Below are 16,163 nucleotides of genomic sequence, written 5' to 3' on the forward strand. Positions count from 1 at the left end.
AACAATGCTCTGCTTACATCTGAGACTTAAGTATGCTTGTCTTTGGCTGAAGCTCTGGGGACTTTGATTACTCCTCCCTGATGTCAGCAATGCAAGAGTGAATTCAAATCCAAGGCTGCCAGATTTAAAAGGCCATGAGAGCTTTAAGAAGTCTTACCTTTTCTCTAAATTATTCTTTTTTTTAATTTAATTTAATTTTTTTTGTGATCATACTATACAGAGGGGTTACAATTGCATGGGCAGGATAATGTGTACATTTCTTATCAAGCATTGCAGCCTCCTCCTTTGTTTACCTTTCACATCCCTTCCCAGCCTCCCCCCACCAACCCACCCAATCCTCCCCTCTCCCCCCCCCGTCTAAATTATTCTTGTTCTTGTGGTTGTTGTGGTGGTCATGAAAAGCCCTTGAGAAATATTACCTATTATCTGTCTTAGTGATTGAGGATTTTTTTCTCTTTATTTCATTTATTTTTTTGGTAGGTCCTGGAGGCTGAACTCTGAGCCTGGTCCCTGTCCCCTAGCAATATAGCTCAAGGCTAGCTCCCTACCACTTGATCCACAGGGCCACTTCTGGCTTTTTTCTGCTTAAGTGGTGCTGAGGAATCAACCCCAGGGCCTCATGTGTGTGAGACAAGCACTCTACCACTGAGCCATCTTCCCAGCCCATTCTTTACTTCTTAATCTTTTGGAAAAATAGGTCCATGTCCACAATGATAAATTATGGTCCCAAGTTTTATCTGGTCTTGAGTTTCTAGATTTATTTTGGCAACTTAGTTTTGAGGCTTCTATTAAAAGTTTGCTTGTGGGGGGAGGGGGGTGAAGAGTAAACAAAGGAGGAGGCTGCAATGCTTGGTAAGAAATGTATGCATTATCCTGCCCATGTAATTGTAGCCCCTCTGTACAGTATGTTCTCAAATAAAATAAAATAAAAAGTATTGGCAAGTTGCTGTATGTTCAGCAAAGGGAAGTTAAAGTCAGTCGCCTTAAATTACATTCTCTTGGAAATAGTGCCGTATGATATTTTATATCATGTAAATGAGACACCTAGCATGTATGACTAATTAAAAACTGAAGCTGATTAAAAAAAAAAGTTTGCTTGTAATAGACAAAGGTACCTCGGGACTGTGGATCTCATTTTTCACCCATTCTGATAGCTTGCTTGAATGAATATGTTGTTCAGGATAACCTTGGTCTTATCATTTGGCTCAGATTTGGACCCAGTGAACTAATTCATTTGGACTTATTCAATGCATGTTTGCTTTGCTCTCAATTGTTCTATGAGTACCCGTGAGCTAGATTCTCAGGGTTGTGATGGAAATTCTTCTAGAGAGCAAGAACCTTGTCTTACCCTTAGCTCTTCAACAATTACAATTCATAGACAGGATATTTGGCACAGTATAGGTTGCTGTGGTCAGTGAATCTAGGACAGTGAATCTAGGAAATTAAACAAAACCTTACTTCAGGACACCTGCCAAGTCTGAAGGGATGAAGCTGGTCTCTGTGCTCAGCACAGCAAGATAAGTTGGTCTGCTTTATGAAAGGCTACAGTCTCTCAATCCTGGGTTTCTCTCTGACATTTTATCTATCCATGCCAGCAGTGTTCTTTAGCTCATTGATTCTTTTTTTTTTTAACTTGAAAGTGTTTTGATTTAAAGGTGTTAATAAAAAGCCTTTTAATACATACAATGAAAAGGTCTTAATTTTTCAGTAGCAAAATGATTCAGCAAACATAAAAAAGCTCATTGATTGTTATAACACAGAGATCCACCCAGGAAAAGGCATTTACTGCGTACACCAAGGACCATCATCTTCTACCTGAAGAAATATAGAGTAGTAGAAAGGCTTTTTTATGTTTGCTCTTGTATGATGGTGTGAATGCCTACCTGAACCTTTGTTTCTTATCATTAAATTATTATTACATGACCAAATATATAACTAGTGTTCATTCTCATTAACTTATTAGTTACCATGCTCTAAAGTTAGCCTAGAATGGATATGGAGATTAATGATACAATCTTTATTAAGGTGGGTACCAGTGGCTTGTGCCTATAGCTACTCAGGAGCCTGAGATTTTAGAATTGAAGTATAGACCCCGATTGGGTAGACAAACTTGTGTGACTCTTGTCTCCAATTATCCCCCCAAAAACAAGAAGTGTAGGTCAATTGGTACATGGCAGCCATAAGTGAAAAATCTGAGCAAGGGCTTGGTGACTTCAATTCAACTTTAACAAAGAAAATAGAGACTATAAATTAAAGTTCTTGTTCTCAAAAAAGTTTCAATGTAGTGAAGGAATGAGACTTTGGATTCCACTTTGATGGTATGATGTAGACGTTTGTTTTATTATTTGAGGAAAGAGGAAGAGAAAGGAAGGCTGAAACTTTCTCCTTACATACAACTAGGGTTTCATGGGATCCTGAAATTAGCCAGAACTAAGGTCCCCAAAGAGAGCCATATCTTCAACTGGGGCCTTACTGACACCTAGTTCCTAGAGGGGATAGCAACTGGATGATTCTTCCCAAACTTGCACAGTGCATCTGAAGTCTGACCCTGCTAGCTGCAGTCTGTCCCTTGCTCCTTTGTTTCAGTAAAGTCCTTGGGAAGTGAGAGGACAGTTGAGGATCAAGCTTTAAGACTAGGACTATGAGTTCAGTGAATTGGTTATCACCATTCGAGTATGTGTGGGGAGGAGAAAAAGTGTATATATGTTTTACAAATGTATAAAGGATGTATAATTTGTGCTTATCTCTCTTCTTTGTACTTCTTTTTTTCCAGTAATCTAAAAACTTCATATTATAAAGGAGCCATTCAGACGATCTCTCATACTCGCTAGCCCCATGCCGTACAAGTATTAGCATGAGTTAAAGATTTCAGTACTTGTCCTGTTTGCTGTCTTGTGGACTTGGTCTGGAACAAATGAATTGTGTTTTGTTTTCATAGCAATACAGAGCTTATGTGGCCTTCCCAGACTTTTTCCGGAACTCGACTGCCCTGTGGTGGAAGAGGGAAATGGAAGAGCTCTACACCAATCCACAGAGTCCAGAGAAGAGCTTGAAGTTTGATGGCATGTGGATTGTGAGTGCAGGGTGCTTGTCTGTGTACACACCGTTAGCTGTTGTGTGAACCTCAACTTGCATAGGGATCACTGACCTTAGTCAAGACACTAACATTCCTTCAAGGAAGGTTTTGCACATCTCAGACTGTACTTTTCCCAAAATAGCCCAGAGACCCTTTATACTGTGCACTTGTATAAGGCATAAATTTCTGCTGTGAAATACCTAGGGTGATTACTACTAATTTATTAGAACTCTGCTTGCACTGCAGGGAATCTTTTCATATAACACTCTTGGGCAGTCAGTAGGTAGAGGTGAGTTGCTATTTTTAGCTAATATTTTTCCTTCATGTGATGATCCTCTCTGGCCAGCATCACCTGAAACTGTGAGATGGTGAAATTATTTATCCACTATTGAGTTGACATAGTGTTATTGTCTTTATAACGACACCATGTATATGTGTATATGTGTGTGTGTGACATTTGTAGGATATGAATGAACCTTCCAGCTTCGTGAACGGGGCAGTTACTCCTGGCTGCAGGGATACAACTCTGAACCGCCCTCCCTACATGCCACGTAAGGACCCGGGGCCTCCTTAATCAGCCAAGACATGGCTAGACAAATTCTGCCCAACCCCAGCCTGAAGAGGTTTAGCCTGACCACTGAGGGCCAATCCTTATAGAACTCTGGTTTACTGGGGGCCAGTAAATAACACATACAGAGCTTTATTCATGGGATGTGTTCAGTTGATTAGAGAATTTTTAGAATTGGACCAAAAAGCTCTTTGTTGTATGTAGTAGTTGTCCAGAGGGGTTTCAATTCCAGAGGTGCAATGCATCATGGTCAATGTCACCCTTCTGTAGTTCTCCCCTAGTTCTCTCCATCCCATCCCTGGCCTCAAGTTACATCGTTCAGCTTTTGCTTAGTGTATGTGGAATATAATGGCTGTATTTTCTGTATCTCTAAATGATTTTCATAGCTAGCATTCTTAGTTTCTCAGGCCTATAGTAATTTATCCACAGGAATGTCTTTTGCCATCAATGGGTATGATGAAGCTGATTTCCCTTGTCATAAGACCTTTGGACTATGTAGTTACCCTTGTGCTTGTATGTCTCCATTTCAGTTATTTTCCATGACTTGTGAGAAATTTCATGAACTTTGCATTATTTCCAAGTCTTAACTTTCTAAAATGTAAGATATAGGTCACCCTTAATAGGCTGTAGAAATTTTTATAAGAATTATAAATATTATAGGCTCATGCCTGTAATCCTAGCTACCCAAGAAGTTGAGATCTGAGGATAGTTGTTCAAATCCAACCTGGGCAGGAAAGTACCTGAGACTCTTATCTCCAATAAACTACTTGAAAAACCAGAAGTTGTGCTGTTGCACAAGTGGTAGAGCACTAGCCATAAGCAAAAGAAGCTGAGGGATAGCGCCCAGGCCCAGAATTCAAGCCCCAGGACCTGCCTTTCCCTTCCTCCCAAAAAGCCTGGATCAGGGCCTGCTCTATAGTAAATGCATGAAAAGGCTCTGTCGTTTCTGACATCTGTACTTTTTCCAGTCGTGTTGATATGGAAAATACCTGCAGCACCAGGGCAACTCACCAAGTGCTCTGTTCTGTGACTGGTGAGGCAGAGAGGCCATTCCGAAGTGAAGTTAGCCTTAAGATCCAGAGTTGAACGCCATAAAGACATTTTAGGGTTTGAAAATATCAGCTCTGTGTTTCCTCCCCGTGCCCCTTAGATTTGGCAGGCAGGGACAGAGGCCTGAGCAGCAAGACCCTGTGCATGGAGAGCGAGCAGATCCTCCCAGACGGCTCGCGGGTGCGGCACTACGACGTCCACAGCCTGTATGGCTGGTCCCAGACCAGACCCACCTACGAGTGAGTTGTGTCTCCCTTCTCCAGCTGGGCCCCAAGGATAGAAACAGTGATGGGGACAGCTTCCCTCCTTGACCTTGCAAACCCCATTCTAAGAGCCCACCAGAGTTGCATGCCATCAATGTGGTAATTTTTGTTCTTTCAATAAATAATAAATGAAAATAGGAGTGAGGTGCTTGTGTTAAAAAGGCATGCTTGCATCAGTGAAGGACTGACAGTCCTGATGGTGGATTGATGCATGCACAGTGATACACCAATTGTTATTTAATATACATAGTGTTACATGTAGATATTAGTTAATGTCAGTATATTCAATGTGTTACTCACCTTAGTGTGAACACAGGAATATGATGGGCTAGACAACAATGTTTCACTTCAATAGCTAATTATCTCCATTTATTTCATATTATAGGCTAGGCATTTTTTCCAGCTCAGTAATACCAATTGCCCTGTGGAAAAGATTAGAAGGAAATTTGCTTTATTCTGTGGCTGACTGGTGGAAAACCATGGAGGTCTCAAAGACAGGATCGGGGAGGGGGTGGCTCAAGCTTCCAGTAGGAGAGACAGAACCCATGAGTCCTCCATAAGAAACTAATTTTAGGCCCTGTCAGGCCTGCTTTACTTAAGATCATTAAATGTAGGAAAGTATACAGGTAAGTGGTAGAGTGCGGGTGTGAAAAGACATTTTTGTAATTACAATGAGTCAAAGGTAGGCTTTGGGATTATACTTATTGATTCAAATCTTTGTTGCTGTAATTTTTATTGGTGCCTTAGTTAGTGAGTTCTTATTTCCCTTTTATCCCAAGATTCTTACTTGAGGATGCTGTTGTCAGATTCTGATCTGACAATTCTTGTCTTTAGGCTGTGGGTCTTCAAACAGTAAAAGAAATTCAAACTACGCACTGCACTCATTAACTGCTGCTCTGCAGGGACTAGTTGGGTGTTGACAGTAACACTGCAGTAGGCTTTCTCTGGGGTATAGAACCCTAATAGGTCTGGGAACAGTTCACTATTAGGTTTCTTTCTTGAGGAAAAAGTGTAGAGATGTGGGAGTCACATTTTTCAGAAGTCTCTGGGGACAGAGCTTTATGTTCAGTAAAAAGGACAGATAGGCTAACTCTAACTCTTGCATTCCTTTCCACTTTCTATTGTGGAATCCCTCCATCAGCCAGTCTCATTTTCTAGATTGCCATGGAAGACAGAGTGTTGTGTCAATACATAGGATGGCTTTGTCTTTTACAACATGGCAATGGTTCATTGCATGATGCACTTTTCATGAAACACTGAAATGGCAGTCTTCTCTGAATATCTCCATCAACCAGAGGGAAATACATGCTCCCCATTCAGACAGCAGCATTGTTTTGATCCAAGTTCCCAGGACAGGAGTGAGGAAAGAGGATACAGGGTGCTCTGAATCCTCCTCCAGCCTCAGTTCTCCCCCTGCTTCCACCAACCAGGGCCATGCAGGAGGTGACAGGGGAGAGAACCATCGTCATCACTCGCTCCACATTCCCTTCTTCTGGACGCTGGGCAGGACACTGGCTGGGAGACAACACAGCTGCCTGGGACCAGCTGAAGAAATCTATCATTGGTATATGGCTTTGCTCCCAGAGCTCTGCCCCTCCCCCCCAGGGCAGGGGTTAGGCTCCTGGTGAGGGAGGAGGAGGAGGAGGCAGGTCAGGAGAGCCTGGCCTGACCCAGCTGTGCTTCTCCTTGCAGGCATGATGGAGTTCAGCCTCTTTGGCATATCCTATGTAAGTGACCTTTGGTTCTTCTTGATTGACACAGAGATGGCACATCTCTGAGAACTGTGCAAGAGGCTTCTTTTGTTGTGTCTTGTTTCAGACAGGGGCAGACATCTGTGGGTTCTTTCAAGATGCGGAGTATGAGATGTGTGCTCGCTGGATGCAGCTGGGGGCCTTTTACCCCTTCTCCAGGAACCACAACACCATCGGGACCAGGGTAGGACCTCTGCTCCCCACTTTCATGTTTAGTGTCACCTGGGACATTCCCTAGACTTCTAGCTACAATTTATGCTCTTTGAAAACTTGTTGGAAGGTTATAAAATCAGCAAAACTTTCCTGAATGAACCATGTTTCTCAGTGTTATAGGAATGATTGTTTTTGTTTAGATCAATGTAGCCTAAGCAGGGGAGGGAGGGGGGGAAGGTTTAAAGGGAAATTTCACCAGCTTTGTGCAGAGATCTTTGATGACATTTCCTAGGTTATTGCAATGCTCTCAGAAGGAGTAACATCCATTTCTCCATTTATCTTTAGCTAATCTACAGGTAAACTTGGTCAATGTTTCATACCAAAGTAATCTATCTGTGACTTCATTTTGTCCCTTATCACACCCCTTGGCTAAGTACATTTTATATTTGCTTTGGAGTTTTTAAATGAATTATGTTTTTATGAATTATATTTTTATTATAAGTAATTGTACAAAGTAATTACCATTCAACATGCAAGTTTGCAAGTACAATGCATCTTGATCAATATCATTCCTTTTATCCCTTTTATTATTCTCTCCCACTGTCCCAAAGTATCCTTCCCTCAATTTTCCTCCTTCCATAGACTAGGCTTTGAATCTTATAACTGCACTTTCTGCAAGACCCCCAGGGTCAGTTCTGAAAAGAGTTTCCCCCATTCTTTAGAGACAAGACCCTGTGTCCTGGGATGCTGCCTTTGTGGATCTTTCCAGGAGTGTCATAGAGACCAGATACACCCTGCTGCCGTATCTCTACACGTTGATGCACAAGGCCAACACGGAGGGCGTCACTGTGGTGCGACCTCTCCTCCATGAGTGAGTGTCTAGCGGGAATCCTGCTGAGCACTGGGCAATGCCTGTCATACTGTAAGGTGGTGCTTGCTGCAATCCATTTCTCAAATGAGGAAATGTGATTTCTTTTTAAATCCTCCAGGCAGAAACCATACTACACTTGGCATTAGTAGACTCAGAAAAAGATCATGGATAAGAGGCTGTTTGTAGAGTTTACAAATGTTGAAACTATAGGAAAGCATAATTTCTTTCTTTCATATTTGGTCTTACAAAGACATCCCTAATGTTTATGGCAGCTGGTTATATGGGCCCAGGCCAAGTGTGCTCAGGTGATGGAAGAGCGCATTCCAGGGGAGACTAGATGGCTGGGGGCCTCTTGCACTGACAATGTGCCATGCTGAGGAACTGTGGTGTTTCCCAGAAGAAAACATATCTACAGCATTGCTGAAGTTTGGGGTCATGACCTGTGAATAGTGGAGATTATCTCTTTCTTATTAAAGTCAGTAATGTGTAAGATAGCAGCTGGGTTTCTGACTTGGTATATTCTTGAGTTGTTCTCAGGGCCTTGGGCAGTGCCCTTAGGGGTGTCTCTCTGTGACACCTCATTTCCTTTTCCAGGTTTGTGTCTGACCGGGAGACCTGGGCTATTGACAGTCAGTTCCTGCTGGGTGCAGCCTTCCTTGTCAGCCCTGTCCTGGAGCCTGTGAGTGTGGAGGCCTGGGATGGGTGGAGGCTCTCAGCTGTGAGGCTGGTGACAAGGGGAGGGAGAGGCTGTCCCTTGTGTTGCGTGATACTGAGACACAATTTCTTATTGTGTCTCTTTTCTTTATCTCTCTTCTTTCTTTTGGAGCAGTAGAAATTATTCTTAGATGATGTTTTTAAGTTGGCGTAAGGGTTAGATTCACAGGATAACACATATGACGTCATATGTTTGAAGACTGTTCCTAGATATTACAAAAGGGAGGAACAGAGTCAGGTGGGGGCAATAGGATATGAATTATTTACATGGCAGTGTCACAGTTAACGACAAGCTGAAAGCTCCTAGGAAAACATCTGTTAAGGATGGTGTCATATGCGGCTTTGGCCATCACTCCTTTCCTTTTGTGATAGGGCTAGCAAGCAGAAAAAAAGCCATTTCTTTTCTTTGTCTGTGATCAGTTAGTCTTCTGATTAAAATGTCTTAATACTTGGAATACTTCCTGCACATTTTCCTTTAATTCAGACTCAGCTTGTCCTTTTAGAGAGAGGATGAGTAATTCTGAAAGGAAATGGTGATATCCCTCTCCCCCCGCCAAAAAAAAATCCTGTATTCCAAAGGGCTTTATTAACTCATCTTGTGTTGGGCAGACGATTTCATGTTTGACATGGGGGAAGGAAAGGAGTCTTCCCCAACCTTCCTGATCTCAGTAGACCTGCAGCCTGGTGTCCACCTCCATCACTGCTCTAGTGGCCCTTCTGTATGCAGATTGCTTGATCTGTCCTTGTCAACATTGCCCAAGCCCATCTTATATTTGTGTTTCATTTCAGAATGCCAGAAATGTGACAGCTTATTTCCCTAACGCCCACTGGTATGACTTCTACACGGTAAGCTGTGGTAAATTTTATAAAGCCTTGGGAAATGGTCCATTAAAAGGACTGGATCCAAATCCCAAATGCTTTCATTTCCTATTGGACCAATCCTTTACACACAGTATCTGAATTTTTCTCATTTTAATAAAGAAATGTCCTGAAGTGACATCTAAAGAATCTCCCCATATGCCTGACTTCTCAGTGTGCATGTGTGTGTGTGTGTGTGTGTGTGTGTGTGTGTGTGTGTGTGTGTGTGTATTTATTTTCTCCATGTGTTCTCCAGATCTTAATAAGTTGTGGTAGAAACTAGAGTGTTTTTTTACAGTATTACAGTTGGACTCTGTATCTGTCATTACTGATATCAGTGGCTCAGCTGGTGCTTTCCTATTGAGCCATTTTCCAGTTCTACATTATACTGGTCTTTAGAGAAGGTGTCACAGACTTATTTTGTGTAGACTGCCATTGAACAGTGATCTTTGCCACACAGCCTCCTGAATAGTTAGGATTAGAGGCATGAGCCAAGGGCCTGACAAAACCATCAAAAATTATAAATGCTTGACTGTCCTAAGTGGTTAAATATGGAGGCCTGCCATTGACTAAATTATTAACCATTGTAGCATTGCTGCCCTAAGATTTTCTATGTTAAGATTTTCTATGTTGAAGAGCATAAGGCAGCATATAAAGCTTTGCTTCACACACCTGAACATAGCGTGAATGTTTGAAGTGAGAAAACCACATGAGTTCTCCGGTGTGTGCTTGGAGCCGTGGGAGCCCTGAAGACCCTCTGGGGAACAGGGTCCTAGGCATCCACTCAGGGTGGCCTCTGGAGGAACAGCTGAAACAGTTTTCAGAAATAATCCAAAGGCCTATATAAGCAGAGCCCTATACTGCCTTCGGAGGAGACAAGATCAGCAAATAGGAAATACAGCAGGAAGACAAGGATGACAGACTGTGCTCATGATGCTCATCTAAGTTGAATTGCAGTGGTGTTGGGAGAGACGAAGGAAGAACATTTGCTTCTGTTCTCAGCTGTGGGTGTGATCCCGACACCCCACCCTCTCATTGTGGGTTTGCCTTAGGGAGGCATGCTAAGGTTTCACAGCTAGCCTCAAGGCTCTTAGGGCAGAGGAAGTTTCTTTAGTGTCCCTCCCCGGTATTTCACAGGACACTTACAAGCCAAATGGTGTTTTGCACCGAGAGGCCTAAAAATGCAAGATTGTAGTCCCAGGTGTGTGCTGGACAGTGAGGGACAGGCAGCAAGGTCAGAGACCAGCTGTGAGATATCAGGTACCTGCGCTGTTCAGGTTAGGTCTGTCACCTCACTCACCAGCCATCCCTTCCTCCTCCGGCCCACAGGGTGCACAAATCAATGCAAGCAGAGAGTGGAAGGTCCTGCCAGCACCTCTGGACCACATCAATCTTCATGTGCGTGGGGGCCACATCCTGCCCTGGCAGGAGCCTGCACTGAACACCCACCTCAGGTGAGTGGAGGGACCGGGCTCTGCTTTGCATGTTGGTTGCTCACTTATTTTCAGGGAGAGACTTCAATCCCATAGATACCGCTCTCAAGGCCCAAAGCCATATTATTGAACACATGTTCTTTTGTTTGTTTTGTTTTAGTCTTCTTTCATCTTTATATCTGAACAATTGCCATGTATTTTAGATGTGAATTTAATGATTGATTTAAGAAGTGTCATTTGAATCAAAATTGAACAGACAGGCGCTCATGATCAGGGTACTTCAGAAGTCTATCTGAATCATACTTGTCCCAAAACATACGATCAAACTGTTGTTTACACTATATGGAGGATTTCATCTTGCATTGATAATCCTCTTATAAAAGATGAGAAATGACTGACTTAGGCCTATATAATAATTACCAATTACTGGGATCAAATGAATTCTTGTTCTGTGTCTGAATTTTTCCAGTAATGGCCATTTTATCTGGAGACTTTTTTCTTTCATAACAACAAAAAACATTTGCTTCAGAATCTGTAATGTCTCCATGTCAAAGATGAGCAAATAAAGGCTCTACAAGGCTTAGTGACTTACTGTTCTATGGCTATAGGAAGATGAACATATCTAGGCTTCATGTCTGACTGATATCATTCCTTATAATGTAGACCCTCAGTTACTTGACTTCAGAGAGTCTGATGAAAACTGAGGAACTAAAGATATTTGCAAATAGAACTCTATTGTATGTATGAAGTCTTTTCTCTATCCATTCATGTGATGCTGACGATGACTTAGGCAAAGTCTGTAGCTAGATATGTGAATAGTTAGTACTGGCCTAACCATGGCTGTGCTGCTGTCTCTATAGTCAGCTGACCTGTGCTTTCCAGTGTGCACCCAGACCAGGCATGGCTCAATCCAATTGGAGTTCATTCATTTTGATTTTTGTTGATTTTATTCTTTGTAAAGGAGTGAACCCTGGTGTATTTTCAGTGATCCAAGTTACACTCAAATTCCCTCCAAAACACGTCTCCACTCTTCCAGTAGCGGGAATGCTGCCGTTTCTTTGTTCTGGATATTTAAATTATATTTATGCATTTTCTCCCTACTTCAGTTTCTCTTATTAATATTGTAAATATTTCAGTTATAGTTGTTAGATGCTATGCTTACAAATGTCACCTGTGGTGCTTTGGGAAACACAAATCTGTTGTGACTTCTTTGTGTGACTTTCCTTCATCTTGCCTTATGATCTGGAATAATTGATGAACTTTTGTTTCCAATGTGATGTTAAGGACTTAAATGTGGGTCTTCTTCCTTTAGAGATGACCTGTTTGAGTTGTGTCTTGTACTTTCTATTCCCAATTATAATGTCAGTTATTAGGATGTGCTGTCTTCCCATCAAATCCAAATAGGCAATCACATAAAGCAAATTACTATGATATAGATTTGTATAACTGTGTTGAAGTCTAAGTGAATTTGTTCCTGGGATCAGTTTCTACTTCTGTGGACATCGTCCCTAAAACGAGCTGGCTGCGCCATTATGGCTTAGGATTTCCATAGCCTCTCATAGTCCATGTCCCTAAAATGAGCTGGCTGCTCCATTATTACTTAGGATTTCCATAGCCCCTCATAAATCAGTGGTAGGGAATCTCTGACCCACAGAATCATATGGAACATCATGGGACAGGCACATATGCCCCCTTATATGTTTCCTGTCAGGGGCTCATGGCCATTTACCTATAGTGATAATTTTGTATCATCTGATAGTGATGTCATCATTATTTAAATGACCTTTGACATTTAAGCATGTGTATGTTTGTGGCCATTGCTTTTACTGTAACTACTGTGGTGATTTATTTTGGAGTGGGGTTAATATTTTGATTTGATTTTTACTGTAGTGATTCTGATGCTCATGTTCTTGCTGCCTGTGTGGATGCTCATTCTCACATATTGTATTGTTTTCTGTCCTGTGACATTATTCAATAAGAGACACTGGTCTTTGTCCCTAAAGTAAAGCAGTATCATGTGCTGGTACTATCTTTTCCCAAATAAAATTTGAAGGAAACCGAGGCAGTGTTTTTTGCTGCCATCTTTGTGTCTCTAACGTGAATCTTGTCTCCTGCAGCCGTCAGAAGCCTCTTGGTCTTATCATTGCCCTGGATGAGAACAATGAAGCCAGAGGTGAACTTTTCTGGGATGATGGGCAGTCAAAGGGTGAGTGTTGTTATGGGCACCTTGCCTATTTCAAACCTGCATCTTTGGCCCTTCCTTCCTGCTGGCTAATCAGCCATTGGAGAAATCTCTGCAGGTGCAGTGGTCAATTCTTGATGGAAGAGTTTGGTCTCTAGTTGTAGTGTTGAAGATGTAATAGATGAACATAGAATTCTGCGCCAACCGGGATCTGTCATAGTCACTCCTTTCACTGTCCCGTAATATCTTCCCCAAGAAAGCTAGGATCAAATGGGCAGCATATGATGGCATAGGAAGCATCCCCATCTCAGTGAGCCAGTGAGGATGCACATTCCTCCTGGTGTGCATCTGGCCATGGTTCTGCACATGTTCTTGCCCTGTCACAGTAACAGTTCCTGTGGCTCTACCTTGGTTGGCAGTTGAATCCCACGGGACATAGTCTTGAAAGTCTTTCAAGTACATAATGATGGGAGAAGGGAAATGGTAAATAGTCCTTGGTATTCTTTCTATACTGGTATTTATTTCAAGATGGGACTTTCTTAAAAAGCTTGTCATTTTATTCTAAATTATTAAATTTCCATAAATTGAACATAGTCAAGGGGAATAACCTATACACATAAATTGTATTATGATTTCTCATGATCAAAGTAGTTAACATATACACTTATTAACATTTCTCTATGTCTTCCAACCCTGTCCCAGGCCACCATTGCTCTATCATCTTAACTTATGAAAGTTGAATGTTTATTTAGGAAGTGTCATAAATGATTTCATAAGGTACATTTTCAGTGTCTCTCTTATTTCCCTTGTAGAACATGTTCCAGTTTTATTCATGTGTCACAAATCTAAGGGTTTTCCAATTCAGGCGAATACCCAGAGAGTGTGTGTGTGTGTGTGTGTGTGTGTGTGTGTGTGTGTGTGTGTGTGTGTGTGTGTGTGTGTGTGTGTGTGTGTGTGTGTGTGTGTGCATGCATGTGCTAGTACTAGAACTTTAACTCAGGTATGGGAGCTGTCCTTTGCCTTTCTTTGAAAATGGTATTGTAAAGGTGATGTATGGACGGGTCACATTTACAAAAGTCAGTATGGAGTACATTTCTTTTTTACCTGTACATAAGTCAGCATTGAGTACATTTCTTTTTTAACCACCCCCTACCTCATTTTCTTTCAATGTTTTTCCTCTCCACCTTCCTTCCCCCCATGTTGTTCAGTTCATTTCCAACATAGTGTCTAGTGAGTATCATTCCTGAATTGGTTCTCCCTTTTCCCCACTTTTTCTGTGCTTCCTGTTTGCCTCCAAATCAGGTAAATTGATATAGAAGACAAAAGGCACAGAAATAAAAACAGAAACAACGGGAAATAAACCAAACCAAAATGAAAAGAAAGAACTGACAATGGTACAATTTTAAATACCTCTTGTTTGTACTTCTTAGCGTTCATTTCCACAAACATCATTTTATAGGATCATATGCACAGAGCAATTGAGCCTTTGCGATCCTCTGCTAACAATATCCTCCTTTGTTCTCCTTATGTGAATGTTTAGACTCCTGTTCAATTAATCATATCCCCGTGTAATTATTTGTTTTTTGCTCTCCATTTGGTTTACTTGTAGATTTATGGGCTCATTCTAATTATTGCAAATGAGGGCAACCATGCACCCTATATTTCTTTGGATCTGGCTTTCTCAGCTTAGTATAACTTTTTCCACGTCTTTCAGTTGCTTAATGATAGGGGGAATGTCATTCTTTCTGATGTAAACATAGATTTCCAGTGTGTGTATATACCATATTTACCTGATCCATTCAACGAGGAGCTTCTGGGATAGTGTTCTGCCACTTGAGCCACAGCTCCACTTTTGGCTTTTCTGGTTAATTGGAGCTAAGAGTCTTATGCACTTTCCTGTTTCAATTAGCTTTGAAGTTTAATATTCAGATCGCAGCCTCCTGAGCAGCTAGGAGTTCAGGAGTGAGACACTTGTGCCTGGCTAGGATTTCCACCTTTATTATGGACAAAATATTCCATCGGGTACTTGTGTTGCACATTCCTTATCAATTGATACTTGGGAGGTCTCGATATTTATATTCTTACAAGAAATGAACTACAGATGTTGGGGTAAGGAGTGAAAACAAACCTCCTAAGAGAATATGTAGAGCAGCAGTTCTTTGACGTTGGCCCTGCTTGTAATTTTTTATCTTGGATTTGACACAAAAAGTAGTTAACAATGGGTCTGAGAAGGTGGCTCAGTGGTAGAGTGCTTGCCTTGTATGCATGAGGCCCTGAGTCCTATTCCTCAGTACCACATAAGCAGAAAAGCCAGAAGTGGTACTGAGATATACGTGGTAGAGTTCTTCAGCCTTGAGCTGGAATGCTGAGGGACAGGGCTCAGGCCCAGAGTTTAGGCCCCATGACTGACAAAACAAACAAACAATTCACAAAGCATTTGGTCAAACTAGAAATTTTCTGCACATCGTAATATATATAGTCAGTGAAGTACAGTGTTAAGCATTGCATAGAATAAAATATGTATAAATTACATACCCAATAGGAGACTACTAAAAATGTATAAAGAGCTTTTTCAACTCTATACTGTGTGACGCTATACTGTGTGACTATATATAATTAGGCTAAAGGTGTAAATAGGCTTTTGCCATGACAAAATGAAACTTGCCAATGGGTATATGAAAAGGTCTGGGACACCACAAATCTGCTGAATTGTGAAAATTTAAAAATTACAATAGCGCGTTACATCACATCTGTTAGGATGGTTGCTATCAACAGACAGGAGGCAGCAAAGGAGGGAGAGGGTGTGGAGTAAATGGTACTACATTCAGATGCTGTGATAGGTGGTAAATTGGCACAGCCACTGTAGAAAACAGTGCAGAGCTTTCCTGAAATACTTAAATAATCTATGTGTATCCAATGCAAACAACACATCATAGAAATCTCCAATCTCCTGTTCTTCGGAGCATTTTCCCATAACAGCCCATGTTAGTGTCCACTGGCAGATGAGGGAACAAAGAAGTGGATGTAGAAAGATGCTATCGAACAATTTTCAGTCATTTAAAAGGAAGGATATTCTGCTACTTGTGACATCAAGTAGCTCTAAGGAGAGGCAGGTGAAATTCGACCTCCTTTGTTGGCAGGCCAGTCTGACTTGTCTTTTTCTTATTTTCAGATACTGTGGCCAATGATGTTTACATTTCATGTGAGTTTACGGCCAGCCAGGTGAGTAGCCCATTTTCAGGAA

The 16,163-nt window shown here is 41.6% G+C and overlaps 1 protein-coding gene across 1 annotated transcript in view; it reads left to right on the top strand.

Moving 5' to 3' along the window:
• LOC138809870 (uncharacterized) overlaps window positions 1–16,163 on the top strand; it is a 234,816-nt gene that overhangs the window by 162,899 nt on the left and 55,754 nt on the right. Inside the window, exons 83-94 of the mRNA XM_069996922.1 lie at window positions 2,939–3,073; window positions 3,540–3,627; window positions 4,795–4,933; window positions 6,388–6,521; window positions 6,650–6,684; window positions 6,776–6,892; window positions 7,584–7,732; window positions 8,327–8,411; window positions 9,236–9,292; window positions 10,634–10,758; window positions 12,855–12,943; window positions 16,092–16,141. Coding sequence (XP_069853023.1) covers window positions 2,939–3,073; window positions 3,540–3,627; window positions 4,795–4,933; window positions 6,388–6,521; window positions 6,650–6,684; window positions 6,776–6,892; window positions 7,584–7,732; window positions 8,327–8,411; window positions 9,236–9,292; window positions 10,634–10,758; window positions 12,855–12,943; window positions 16,092–16,141 — 1,203 coding nt within the window. The remainder of the gene's footprint in view (window positions 1–2,938; window positions 3,074–3,539; window positions 3,628–4,794; window positions 4,934–6,387; window positions 6,522–6,649; window positions 6,685–6,775; window positions 6,893–7,583; window positions 7,733–8,326; window positions 8,412–9,235; window positions 9,293–10,633; window positions 10,759–12,854; window positions 12,944–16,091; window positions 16,142–16,163) is intronic.

This window comes from Dipodomys merriami, unplaced genomic scaffold (assembly GCF_024711535.1).
Source record: "Dipodomys merriami isolate MVZ:Mamm:240054 unplaced genomic scaffold, mDipMer1.0.p SCAF_5, whole genome shotgun sequence".
Lineage (NCBI taxonomy): Eukaryota > Metazoa > Chordata > Mammalia > Rodentia > Heteromyidae > Dipodomys > Dipodomys merriami.